Here is a 13,587-nt window from a genome sequence, read left to right as displayed (position 1 = left end):
AGCAGATTATTGCTGATCATAATGTACTAACAACAAGAAATACATTTTTTAAAGAAGTGAAGTTAACAGAGAAGAGTGTATTGAAGGTGTTTGGGTTGAGAAGTATAGGGCTTCTGATTGAGGCATTTGTGGGACTAAGTGATTTCATCTTTATGTTTTATTTCAATGACACAGATATTCACAGTTAGTTGTAAAAAAGTATAATTATTTTACAAAACATTCTGACATATTAAGACAGTAAATACAAAACAACATTTTGTTGGTGTAAAAATACACGTACGCTTTTTGAGATAATGTGTTCATTGTGACTCTACGTGTAAGTAACAATATGCTCAGAGATGGTTTCACACACAGTAAGAAAGCTGTAAGGTCACAGTAAAAGATCCCTGTTTTCGGGAGACTAAATCAGCCTTCAACTCACGTCAGTCAGGGTCACTTTAAACATGGCTCATCAACAGCAAACAGTCGTTACTTCAGTGAGAAAATAAAAAGTCAAGGAGTGTGTAATCCTACAGTACACAAAAATAGATCTCAACAGTAAAAGTAAAGTACTATAGTCTGCATCATTCAAGTGGAATTACATCATAGTATGTGATGACTGGCTAGGTTGAAAATGTGCATTATAATTTCACAAACTTAATTTCAGGGATCTGAGAAAGCAGCAAAATAATCATACAAAAAAAGTCTGACAGGACAAGAAAGAAACAGGTTTCAAACAAAACCCCAATTTTTTTCAATTGTATTTGGAAATCCCCTGCCCCCCAAAGGTGTACATTAAAAATGTTACCCAAACTGTTGTACTAACATTGTTCTGCATGTATAGTTTTCTTGTGCCTTGAGTCAGCTCACGTTTGGTTTTTATCTTCAAATAAACTGAGTTAGCTGAAACTGTTGGCTTGTTTACAACCTGTTTGATCATCTAGCCCAACCCTGAAGGCAGTTTTTGCAATACTCATAAAATTTAATCTATTGATTTGTGTCCATGGACATGAATTTTCAAAAAAAAAGTGTGTTACTCAGCATGACTTTCAAACTAATGTATTTCAATAGAAAGTATTCCTGCAAGCAGTTTGTGACTATTTCACAAACTGCTGTCTGACCTCTTTTTAGTTGCTGTGTTTGCAGATCCCAGCAATTTCTTGTTTAAGTACAATGTTATAAAACTAATAGAAAAAATGATGGCCAAAACTTTCAAAGTAATACCCCACACTGTGATAAACCAAAACTATTGTTTAGTCTGGGTGCAGTTCCCTTGTTGTTCGTTAGTTCCATCAAGAAAGAACCTGAATACCAGGCCACTCACATCTTATTGTCAGAATTGTGGCACAGTCATTTTCCTTAAGGCAACAGGTTCAGTCAGTTCAGTTTTTAAAGGTATATTTTAGTAGGAAGGTGATTTTTCCACATGGTCAGTATCCAGCTGACATTCCCATCTTCCTCTTGTCTGACGCAGCCACAATGCAGCCATTCTCCTTTTCCACAGCATTTACTACGTTTAAGAAGAATGTCCAGCCTCCAATTTTGTGTCCAAGAGCTTCGAGGCCATCTTTCACTTTCTGAGGGTACACACACACACACATACACACACACATATTAATAACACTTCAGATTTCAAAACTGATTGCAAGTCAATTAAATCTGATTTTGCAGGATTATGTTTTGGTAATCTCCATCAGAATCCATTAACATAAATAAATAACACAGTCTAGTGAATTAATGGGAAATATAGATGAGAGAACATGAGTACTTTACCTTGTCAAAATGGGATTCAAAATTTACATTGTTCTTGGAATCAACAAACACTATAGGAGCAGCAATGGCATCTTTCAGATTCATGCCCAGCCACAGGTGATTTATGATAGACTGCAGGAATAAAAGAGAATCATGTAAGCGAACAAATAAGATAGCTGACAAACAAGTATGCAAGCAGAGTTCAACTGAGTTACCAAGGCCACTGCTGAGGTAATCATACTTCCTCCCGATCCACCAATCACAAGAATTCCTCCAGACTTTGTCTCCAGTATGACTGGAGTCATTGAGGAGGGAGGCTGTTCACCTGCAACAACAATTACACTCAATATCAGAGCTAAAAGAGCCTTAATGACTGAATTAAGTAATGTCTTTAATTCAATTGGCTGCTGTAGAAAGGCTGGGTTCATGTCTGTGACTTTACCTGCCCTCACTGTGTCTGCTCTCCCACAAAAGTCAGTCAGCTCGTTGTTGAGGATGATGCCTGTTCGTGAAGAGTAAATGGCTCCTCCAAATCTGAAGCACAACGTAGAGAGGATAACTATTATATCAGAATATTTTCATATAATAACAGAAACACATATCTCCTGTATGAAGAGTCTTCTTGCTCACAATTGGTTTATGGTGCTGGTGGCAGACACAGCCAGACCGTCTTCATCCAGGACAGACACATGTGTTGTCCCAATGTTATCAGAGGACGGCTTGACGTTGTAGTAGGTGTTGTCATGAGTTCTATTTGAAATCATCTCCCTGGTGCGATTAATGAAGGAGGGATCGATCAAATGATCTGCAATCTGAAAGAAGAACATCACGATGAGGCAAATTGTAAAAGAATATGACATCCTGTGGTTTCCTATGTGTGAACTATCTCAGATTTCATTTCTTTCTTTTTTCTTTAATTTTTCTCTGTCCAAGATTTTTTTTCAGACAGGAAACAAAAATGTTGTGTTAAACTTTTGTTTCTAACTTATACCTGCATAAAGTTTTTGGCCACTTGGGGTGAGCGAAACAAGCTGTATACACAGCACTGACACATTATCACCTTATAAAGTTGATACAGTGATGTTAGCAAGCAGTTGCCTATTTACACATAGAGAAGACTTTAGCATTTATTTGTAGTTGTATTTCTATCCAGCAGGTGAGTATTTAGCTCCATAGAGCTGAGAGGAAGTGCAGAGTCGGGTGATATTCTCTATAGGTTTGTGTCTTGTTTGTATCTTTTATAAAAACTCCCTTCACTAGCATTTTATTGTTATGTCGCCCATGATAAAAACAGACATTTTCTTGACTTTTGAAAATAATGATGTTGTTTGTTTCATTGTTTCCCAATAATCATTTGAAATCTCAGATCCCAACCTTCTTGGTATAAAAGAGAGGATCACGAATGCTCGACCGCTGCCCATTAGCAAATTTAGCTGCTTCTATGTAATGATGGTACATCTGAATCTTCTGGTCAACATTCAGGGACTTTGGAGTCAAGGGGAGCCCTGGAGGAAAAAAGAACAACAACCAGTGTAAAAACTGATGTTACGGAACAGAGTTTTTGGTTCCTCATAATTCAGAGAACAGGATGAATATGCTAGGATATAATTAATTTGCTACAAGGCTCGTGGAAGAGTCATCACACAGTACATGACACCTTTCATCAGCTTGAGAATGAAGGCAAGTAGAGCTCCCCCAGCAGGTGGTGGAGGGATGTGCATCGTAATATTTCCCAGAGGAACCGTCCACGCATCTTCCACCCGCACCTTGAAGGACCTCAGATCCTCCATTGTTATCGTCCCGCCTAATATGTAGAATATAAAAAGCCTGTTCATCTTCAACCATACTTTTGAACTTTTCTTTTACAGTTCAAGCATTTATACTCCAAACTTTCCCAGCCTATATTGATACTGCACCAACCTGCAGCTTTTATGTCTTCGATCAAGTCATGTCCTATCTGGCCAGTATAGAAGGCATCTGCCCCTCGCTCTGCAATGGTTTCCATTGTTTCTGCAAGCTTAGGCATCTTCAGGACATCACTTTTTCCCAGAACTGTCTTATTCTTGTTGCAGAAAACTTTACTGGAGAAAAATATATTTTAAAAATTACACATATTATTATTATTATTATTATTATTATTATAACACAGAAACTATAAACAGAATACAGTGAAGAGAGATAATTCACATTATTATTAGGATAATCTGTGACCTTTGTGAGTTGCTCTGTTGACAAAAGTAACATTCATTTCATGCAATTCAAAACATATCACACTGATCATCTGAAAACATATTAATTTTATAGTTTTCAGAAGCTCTGCAGGAATTTGTTTCTGCACCTGTATGCACACTGTTGCAGGAGCAGTGTAATGCTTACTTTGAGGCTTTTTCACACCACACTTACCCCCCTGACTAACCCCTTTTTAAATCTTGCATTTAGGAAAAGCAACGTTTAACAAACACTTTTTAAAGCCAGCTCTGCTTTTATTTCTGGGTAAGTGAACCCTGCTCCTAAAATGTTACACTATGAATCCTGGGAACCCTGGTGCTATGAAGTAATCACTTGCACTAATCCAAAAAGTGTTCAAGTGAGTGTGACACCTGGGCTAAACTATTATGCAATCCTGAGAGTTAAACCCTGGGGTTACATAAATCTAGCATGAATTTGGTTAAACAGGGGAAATTAACAAACCAAGGCTGTGCTTTATAGCTCCAGGATTTCTGACACAGATGAGAAAAGGTTCCAGCAATGCTTACAAACCCTTTTAGTGCATCACTGACTTCAAACACTTCTGATTAGTGTGGCTACAAAGAAGATATTCTTGCTGAAAATGATCATGATTAATGCAGCGTTGTACCAGAGGGATGAATTTTCCACACGTCTCTTTACAATTCCATATTTCAGGAGTGTTTCCAGATATGGCGGCAGAGGAAAGCCCTCCCTGGCCAGTGTAATTGTTGGCTCAAACAGCTTGGCCCAGGGCAGTTTGCCATACCGTTTGTGAATCACTTCGTAGCCCCGCAGCTCTCCGGGAATGCCGATCCACTGGCTGCCTATGATGCACAGGAAGAAAACACTTCAGCTGCATCAAAGAAATTACTAAACTGTCAGGTGGACTAGGCCTAAATGTAAAATAAAAACAGGAACAGGAGAGCAAAACCATGCTTTGAGTTAGATTGGTGATTCTTTGCACAGTATGATTCCAAATGTATTAAAACTCCCATAAATCTACCTCTTACTTTTGTTAGATATATTAAGGTGACAAAAAACATCTCTCTCTTCCAAAGCAAATTTGAAAAAATACTTCAAGTGGACACGACATAAATCAAATGGATTGAGGTAAAAATTACCTAAAATGATCACTGAATAAAATAAACATCAACATTTACAATTTTTCATTTGCTAAACGCTTTTATGCAAAGTGACAGACAAGCGAGGCGAGACAATCAAGCATTAAAGTCCGCCTACACTCAAAAATGTGTTTTGCTTCTTGTTCCTACAGTTGGATGTTTGATGTTAATGTCACTGTGTAGAATGATTTAAAGTGGAGTTTGACACCAGAGAGAATATGTAATTTAAAGATTTTAATGTGGTAATTATGTGTCAATGCATGTCTGGAAGGGATCTTTAAACTTTTGTAACATGGTTCAAATAAATAGACTGACACTGCAATGGCTAACAGTGGAAATAAGGGGTACTGTATAAATCTGTATAACCAACTAAAGCTCAATTGATGGACAACTCTGCCTACCTGTTGTGAGTGGTGGGACTGCAGTGGGACAGTCTTTTAACAGGTTCTTTTTGAACGACTGAGGGACGGTCTCTCTGAAGTTGTAGACTTTCACGTTGCCTGGGAAGACATCAGCATTTAGAATGATTACATTGTTCGAGAAGAAATTAAATTTGAGATGCACAAATGAGTCAGGAGACCCACCTGTTATATTTCTGATAGTGATTATGGACCCTCCTCCAATTCCCATGCTCTGAGGATTGACCACAGAGGTGCACAGAAGAGCTGCAATGGCGCCATCTACTGCTGAGCCCCCTTGCTTGAGCATATTCCTGGAAAACAGTAATTGTATTGGATTTGGATTTATGTGAAATGTGTGAACAAGTAGTCAGTCACAAATGTTCTGACTACTCACCACATACCTGCAACCCACAGACACGCACTTGTATTGCTTAACAGATGTATGAAATTGGAGACCATGGGGTTCCGTTTTTCAGGGTGTCGAAGTATCAGAGCGATGCCAAAAGGCAAGTTTAAACCTTGCACCAATGTTCTAGACTAATTTCAGGCAACATACCAGGAACTGACTGGCAACAGTGGAGCTTTTTTTTTTCAAACACTTGGCTCAGGAGGTAAACTGCCGTCCTTATAAAATACATCTTATTTGTTTTTAATTGGGCCTGTCCAACTTCATTATTCTACACAACAGAGCAAACTCTAAATCTGAGTCATCTCTGAAAGTGAATAGGTCTTTTCACTGAAAGGCTGGCAAGGAAAAGGGAAATGTTGGGAGAGAAGAAAAGGCACTGTCGGGAATGCTTTGGAACTCTGAAGGTCAAGTCTATTCAGTGCCTCATAGCCTGAAGGGTTTAATGGAGGAAAAAGTCTCACGGGGGGCGGGAAATAACAAAACAATAATCAGACTGAAGAACTCATTAAACTTTGTTGACAGAGCAAAAAAGGCAACTGTTGATGCTATTTTCTGTACTATCTGAATGGGACACCATCAACAGTGAGACAAAATCAAATAATAAGAGCACATTTTCTATCTATGAGCTTGATCTTATAATATCATTTGTATCTATTGTGTCCAACAAATAACATAGTCCGACATAAAACAGTTAAACAGTAAACAGCTGATTTTGATGGACAAAGGAAGATTTACAATAAGACAGTTCAACAACAGAAACAGTAGATGCCGATTCCTTTTTGTTCCCACATTAGAAAAATAAGTTTCTACGTGGCTTTGATGATGTGTGTTTGTTGTAATGTTGTAATTGTGCATATAAGTATTTTCATTGAGGTTTACGTTGTAATTGTGAGAAACAAATTATACTGTAGTTTTCTATCCTGACTACTGAGTGAATAATAGTAGTTGGGTTTAGTAGGATTTGCTTTCAAACTTGGTTAATCAGGTTTTAAAGAGCAGACTGTACAGTATTTTGCACATTACCCTAACTCCCTTAATAATCCAAGTCAAAGAGGAAAACATATTAACATTTCATTATTTATATCAATTTATTTGGCTCACATTAAAGCATAAAAATACTCTGACGAGCCAAAAGGCATTATGCATGTTCCTATTTTGACGTGAGTCCATTAAACAAGTGAAATTATCATATTTTGTTCTCCTTGATTTAGGAATTTGTGCAACCAATTCATATTTTTTAGAAAATGCTCATTGGATTTTGGAGTTTGCACTCCACTGAAGCACAACCTGTTTCTGTCAGTGTGCTTCACCCTTAATAATCTGTTATCACTACTCACTGTGCAGACACATCAAATGCGTTCTGTTACATTTCACCTCTTTACTCCTCAATAGCAGGAAGGGTCAACACCTTTACTTTAAAGTTCCTCTCATCACATAGACATTGATTGTCTGCCGTGACCTGGGTAATCAAGCCGACACAAATCTTGGACGGTGCGACAAGGGCACACAAAAGCCGGAAGAGACACATTCCAGTGAAGTATACTGTGATAGACTGATGGACTCCACATTTTCGCTCACCACTGAATTTAAAACTGCAGGGCACACGATTAGAAAGAGTAACATCAGTTAGTGGGTTAAGAAACCTAGTTTTCTGTTACAATCAAACCTGATATAAGAGTTTAAAAGTGGATCAATAGGAGGTCAGTGGCCTGTATGCCCACTGCGGGTATTATCTCCATTCTTTAAACAGAGCCTATCAAATCTCTTAAACTGCTTATCCCATGCTCAGTTCAGATTTATATCTCCAACAGGACAGGGAGGTATGGCCTGATAGCTTACTGAAGTCCGTGTAAACACATTCAAAACAGTGAATAAAGAAAAAGTGTGACTAAAAGAGATGGGGGGAGAGAGAGAGAGAGAGAGAGAGAGAGAGAGAGTGCGCGTGTGTGTGTGCGCGCGCATTAACGCAAAGGAGTAACTCAATGAACTTGAGGAGGGTTAAGTTAAACGTGGTCAAATCCAGCACTGATTTCTTCTAATGAATAAAAACGTTCCCATTCCCTTGGCCCATTTCTTATTATTTTTCCATCAGAAAGTGACTTACCTGCCAATATCGGAGCAAAGTTGCGAGTCTGCAGCCACAGCCGCACGCTTGAAGGTGTCGCTGGAACATCCACGGTCCACCAGTGAGGCGACGCACAGACACACAAGAGCAACCGCGCAAACTAAACCCAAAAAGATAAAGCAGCACATCAGCCAGGGCTTATATTTCGCCATTAGAACTTTGTTTGGATGAAACTTTGTGCTGAAGAAGCTCCTGTTGTTGCTGCTCCTGCTGCTGCTGCTGCCGCTCAGTGCGCTCACACACGCTCAGCCAATTGCCTAAAATCTTAAACCTGCGTTTACCCCTCCTCTCGTTGATCAGCTGGCGCCTTTCCTCCTCCTGAAATGAAAGTGAACCCCTACCTCCGATCCCCCCGAAAAAAACAGTTAAATAGCATGTGACGTCACGGTTATTCCCAAAAGTTGCTACTTTGGCGTAATTTCAAAGAGTGTCTAATCAATGCTTCACCACTTCCAGGAATTTGGTAAATTCCTTAGAAATTGACCAGATTGACTTCGCGAATACTGTCATCATCAGTTTCACTTGAGCAGCAAGCTTTTCCTCTTGTCCTTTCCCTGCCACTTCAACATTTCTCACTAATATTACCCACAGTAAAAGAAAAACAGCCTGCTCCCCAGTGTACCATTTTGCTGGATGTGAACTCAGTGTCAGTGACACAGTGGAGACAGGGGTCTTTTAACTGAGGCCATACAGATGTCCTGCAAACAGAGGCCACATTCGCAGCTGTATGTATACATTTACCTATACAAATATTTATAATTTGAATGTTGTCATCTTACATAAATAAATGAACCTGTAACTCATAAAATAAACCTCTAGAGATCATATTATATTATGAGAGGCCGTTAGGGACATCATTCAGAATAACAGAATAACATTTGCATACACATACTTTTTCTTTCACATACACATGAAACCAAAAATACTCACATACAGAAATTCACACACACACATACAAGTGAAACGCTCTCACAGACACTAATGAAACGCCCTAACACACACTACTAACGGCCCCTCACAGCTTTAAGTTGAGCATGTAATATAGAGCCTGAATATGTTTCCTCCCATTAAATAGATTGATCAGATATAGATTTTAACCGCACAAATTTCATTTTCATTATGCAGCACTGGACATGAACTGTAATTGTGTGTATTTTTAATTCTATATAATAATATCTGACATTCCTATTCTGAACTGTTGTGTAGTACAGTAATTATACCTTATAATGAAGGTATAAGATAGAAGAAACACTATATAATACTATTTAAAACATGTTTTATGCTTAATTGTTGTAAAAAAATGCAGCCAAATTCTAACAGTGAGGTACTGCTCTTTCTAAATACGCTAAAAAATGTTGCTTTTTGAAATTAAAACCAAGAATGGACATTAACAGTAGGGTACTGTAAGATTTGATGATAAAATCTATTTTCATTTTCACTACCACAGTAATGTAGGGACAGGAGCCACATGCAATGCTGACATTAGACCGGCTTGGTCTATGTCTACACCTTGTTTATATCATATGCAGTTCATAATTAATAATAGCCTACTAGTTAAAGCATATAACAATTCAAATATATAGCCAAGATCATTAAGATATGTCTGCTGTTGAGCCCCAAAATACAGAGTGGATATATTTGTTAACTTAGCTTATCCTAAGTGTACTTGTATGGTGTAACTAGGTTGCTGCAAAGATGCTGTAGTTCTACTCAAACCTGGCAATTTGTCAAATGCTACTTTCTATTTGATTAGCCCTGAGAGGGGCAGCTAGTGGGAAATGACCAATGCCTAAGTAGAAAAACAAGTTCACAGTGAATAATTGCTCTTCTGAAGAATTTTATGTAACTTCATGAAGGGAAATGTCCTTCTTGTTTAAAATATTTATTTTCTTCCATCAGTTGTTTCATTTCTCTTTTCTCTCCCTCTATCCCTGATTTTCATTGTTGATTCTTTCTCAATCAGTGAGCTGTGATGCTGGAAGCCTGGATGCCAACCTTCTGCCATTTATACCTAAAACATTTGAAGACATTATAAACTGTATGTCATGTAATCTGTTCCTTTGTGATTTTTTTAAAAGTAGTTTGCAAAGCAGTTGCTGTTTAGGCTGAAGACTCAGACACAGTTTTGCAGGCATTTCAGGATAATATAATTAACAGATTTAGTGCTTAGTGCTAGAAGTTAAGGGTTAAAAAGAAAACTGAGTGGATCTCATTACTGGACCATTAAGATTGAAGACCCATTGTCATTTACATTCTATTATTGTTATTTACATGTCTGCAATTTATATGTTTTTTTATTAGTATGAATAAGAATACAACTTTACATTTACAGTAAGAAACTGTTAATGTAGATTACAATAAGAACACTGTAAAAAAAATACGACATATTACCGCAGGACTAGTTATGAACCTCACAGTCATCAGAATACTGTAATGATTTTTATAGCAATCAATTATTAAAGTAAATTATGATAGTGAAGCTGTTAAAAAAAAGAGGTAAAATGCTGACAGTTGGAGTCTTTCAGCACACAGAAGCCTGAAAAGATGATTTGACAAACCCAGCCCATTTTTACTGCAGCTGGAGATGAATCATTAGCAGTGTATCAGACTAAGTGATGACCAGGCCCACATGGAATCTGAGCCCTCAGAATTCTGATTACATTTTTTCCACAGATTTTCCACCAATAAAGATGCTACTTGTAAAACTGGATATTAACTGGAAATGAGAATGACTTTTTCTCACTTTTAATCCTGTGTCCCTGTGTTAATTGCTTATTTTTCTCTTATTATATGCCTAGTATGTCATAAAATAAGTATTTTTACATTATTACATCTTTTCCTGTAAAATAGTTTCAGATGTTCGCTCACAATGTGCTCTGGGGCATTCACAAAAGTTCACCCAATCAAATGTGACTTTGTGTAAGTAGCTGGCCACACTGGACATATACAACCGCATGTCATTATTTGTGAGTCATAGTACAGTAGCTAACAGAGAAATATGGACAAAGACAGGAAGAGATGTGTTTCGATATCAGTGGGCAAAAACGTTGTTTCACTCCCAGAACAATGTGGCTGAGCTCTATTTACTGACAACAATCTTTCTTATTTTTTATTAATATTATTTATCACATTACAAGCAAAAAAAATATGCTGCAGATTTTCAGATTCAGTTTGGGTCTGGTGATGACAGAAGCTACAATACAACCCCCAAACACTCAACACTCATATTCTGCATTTCAGTCAGATTATTATATGTGGTCTGCCAGAAAAGAAGAACACCAATCTGCTTAATCCATCAGCTAATTACATACAATCACACATGGCTAGGCTGTAGGCAATATCATCTGATAATGATCTTGTGTAGGTGCTACTATATCTTCATTGAAAAGTCCAGTTTGTCAAAAATGTTACTGAACAATGCTTTCTAACGGTGTTTCAGGACACCACTTTTTCACCACAAAATTGTAGATTACATACCCCCCTCCCACCCAAATCCAAACCACTGTCCTCTCCAAGTTGTTTTTGTAGGCGTTCAACTTGACTTCCCATACTTTAAGTGCCCTCAATATGCCACTCCTGGCCAAATGTGGTAGTCGCTGACCGAGTAGCTGAATGTGATCTGGCAAAGCTGGTGTCTACTGTCACTGTCTGTGGTGCTGACCCTCCGCTGACAAGCCGTGCGAGTCCAGTGACATGAGAGTCAACTGTTTTTGTTCCTCTCATTCATAGTAACCCCACACATCATCTTGAGCTTCATTTGTTTACTGTAAACTGCATCCTCAGGAGAATATGTTTTAAAACAGACGACACAATGACTCACTTATGTATATACATATGCTGTATGTTGCAAATCCATGATGCATACACTTTTGTAAGACATGATATGATTTACAGCAGGATGTTATACAGTAGGAGAGTACATTGATATGATTTAAATACAGTCTGTCCAGTGCTGCTAATGGCCAGTTGGAATTTAAACACAAGGGGGAGACGCTGTGTGTATTTTCACACAAACCTCCATGCTCCTGTGACCAACAATGAAAGATCTTCATCTACCTATCAGTTCTTGTGTTTTTGGCACCTGCAGGATTGTCATTCAGACAGACTTAGTTTGGTAAATAGATTATAAAAATTAGATTACACACTAAGACATTCAGACAGAAATACTTTCTTTTTCTCTCCAAGTGAATCTGTTATAGCTGAATTCACACCATGAATATTAAAGAGCAACCAATGACCTTTACAACACCCATAAATAGTAAGCTTAGCCAGAAAACACATGTATGTTAATTAATGTTGCACAAGCTCAGTGTCAAAGCCACGTGTTATCTTAAAAAAAAATATATATATATCTACTTGATGTGTAATCATAAGAAGTTGTTTAATTTAGTTTGTTTTTAATCATGAAGAGAATTAATCTCAATCAAATGCAGAGACACACAGAAGGAGCAGGAGCAAAATTTGAGAGGGCACTATACTGTAGGTTGTGTTCCTATAAATAGTGCACAGTCATTATTTTGTCCTTTCTGCGTCATACCGACTCCCCCATTCACCCATGCCAGCCCCTATTCACTCAAATTTACTTTCCTATACATGCACTGCACCTATACAGCTTGATCTGTCAGCCATTGTCCTTTTCCTTTACTTCTTTTAAAGTTTGAAACATTTTAATGATTCATGATTCCCAACTGACATTTGTCTTGTTCCTCATGCATATTTTTTGCTTTATATAATTGCTAGCATTCATTGCAATTCAGTCACAGGCTAGTAGATATATGAGTGATCACACCCCCCTCCCTTGAGGCATAAATAGTATCAAAACAATTTTCATCTAACTAAGTCACCCCTGAGTAACAAAAGGACAGCAGGGGAAGGACATGTGAGGTTATTTTAGACAATTTGGATTACACAATGATTTCACAAACGATGCATCATCCCAAAAATATACACTCCTACAAAGTTTATGCAATACACTAATGCTACTATGTTTTGTTGCAGCACTCACAGTATAATTATTTACACAATTGTTGGTGCAATTCCACCATTGTTACTGTTTCGACTGGCTCAGGGTAATCCAATTTATTCATTTACAACTTTTCTCTCTATATATATCTTAGTAATAATTAGTAACCTTACCTATATATACTGATTGTGTTTTTTCATTAGTAAGTCTATCTCACTCCCTTTATCATCTCATAATGAAACATACCTGTTATGTATGGTAACAGTAACACTGACTGAACTGCACCTGCCCTCCATTTACGGTGATGAAACCATTAGTGGAGTGGGTGGAAATTAAGCAGTTTAAGATAAAAAGAATTAACACATCCCTCATACAGCCATGGCTGATTGGAAATAAACACATGAGCACATCACTATGTCATTAAAACCGCCCATCCTAACAATCTTTTCAAGAAGCTTTGTTTTGACAGGTTGATAATCCAGTGGGCCAAATGAGCTTTCAGTGACAAGTGACTAATGTGTGAGTAAAATATCCTCTGATTTTTAGGTGACACATTTTTGTGAAATAAACTGCCTACTATTACTTATGGTTCATCTTAGAGCACAACA

The 13,587-nt window shown here is 37.7% G+C and overlaps 1 protein-coding gene across 2 annotated transcripts; it reads right to left on the bottom strand.

Moving 5' to 3' along the window:
* Window positions 1-149: 149 nt before the first annotated feature.
* ggt5b (gamma-glutamyltransferase 5b) lies at window positions 150-8,252 on the bottom strand. Of its 2 annotated transcripts, XM_053339964.1 has the most exons (12): window positions 7,996-8,252; window positions 5,666-5,793; window positions 5,483-5,581; window positions 4,589-4,784; window positions 3,652-3,812; window positions 3,389-3,535; window positions 3,106-3,236; window positions 2,362-2,543; window positions 2,174-2,265; window positions 1,947-2,056; window positions 1,753-1,863; window positions 150-1,556 (listed from the first exon to the last, which is right to left on the bottom strand). In XM_053339964.1, the coding sequence occupies exons 1-12, from the start codon at window positions 8,166-8,168 to the stop codon at window positions 1,410-1,412; spliced, it is 1,677 nt and encodes a 558-aa protein (XP_053195939.1). In that variant the 5' UTR covers window positions 8,169-8,252; the 3' UTR covers window positions 150-1,409. The 2 variants fall into 2 exon arrangements, with proteins under 2 accessions (XP_053195939.1, XP_053195938.1); XM_053339963.1 differs by having other exon boundaries at window positions 1,947-2,265.
* Between the last annotated feature and the right edge of the window lie 5,335 nt (window positions 8,253-13,587).

Source organism: Scomber japonicus, chromosome 19, assembly GCF_027409825.1.
Source record: "Scomber japonicus isolate fScoJap1 chromosome 19, fScoJap1.pri, whole genome shotgun sequence".
NCBI lineage: Eukaryota > Metazoa > Chordata > Actinopteri > Scombriformes > Scombridae > Scomber > Scomber japonicus.
The sequence above is the reverse complement of the archived record's forward strand: the minus strand, read 5'-3'. Positions and strand labels throughout refer to the sequence as shown.

Excerpts from the sequence above, each read along its gene's own strand:
- ggt5b (XM_053339963.1), bottom strand. The coding sequence starts at position 8,168 with ATGGCGAAATATAAGCCCTGGCTGATGTGCTGCTTTATCTTTTTGGGT. Across the intron at positions 3,536-3,651 it reads CGAAGACATAAAAGCTGCAG|GCGGGACGATAACAATGGAG; the intron begins GTTGGTGCAGTA and ends TCTACATATTAG. Across the intron at positions 2,266-2,361 it reads ACCAGCACCATAAACCAATT|ATTTGGAGGAGCCATTTACT; the intron begins GTGAGCAAGAAG and ends GTTGTGCTTCAG.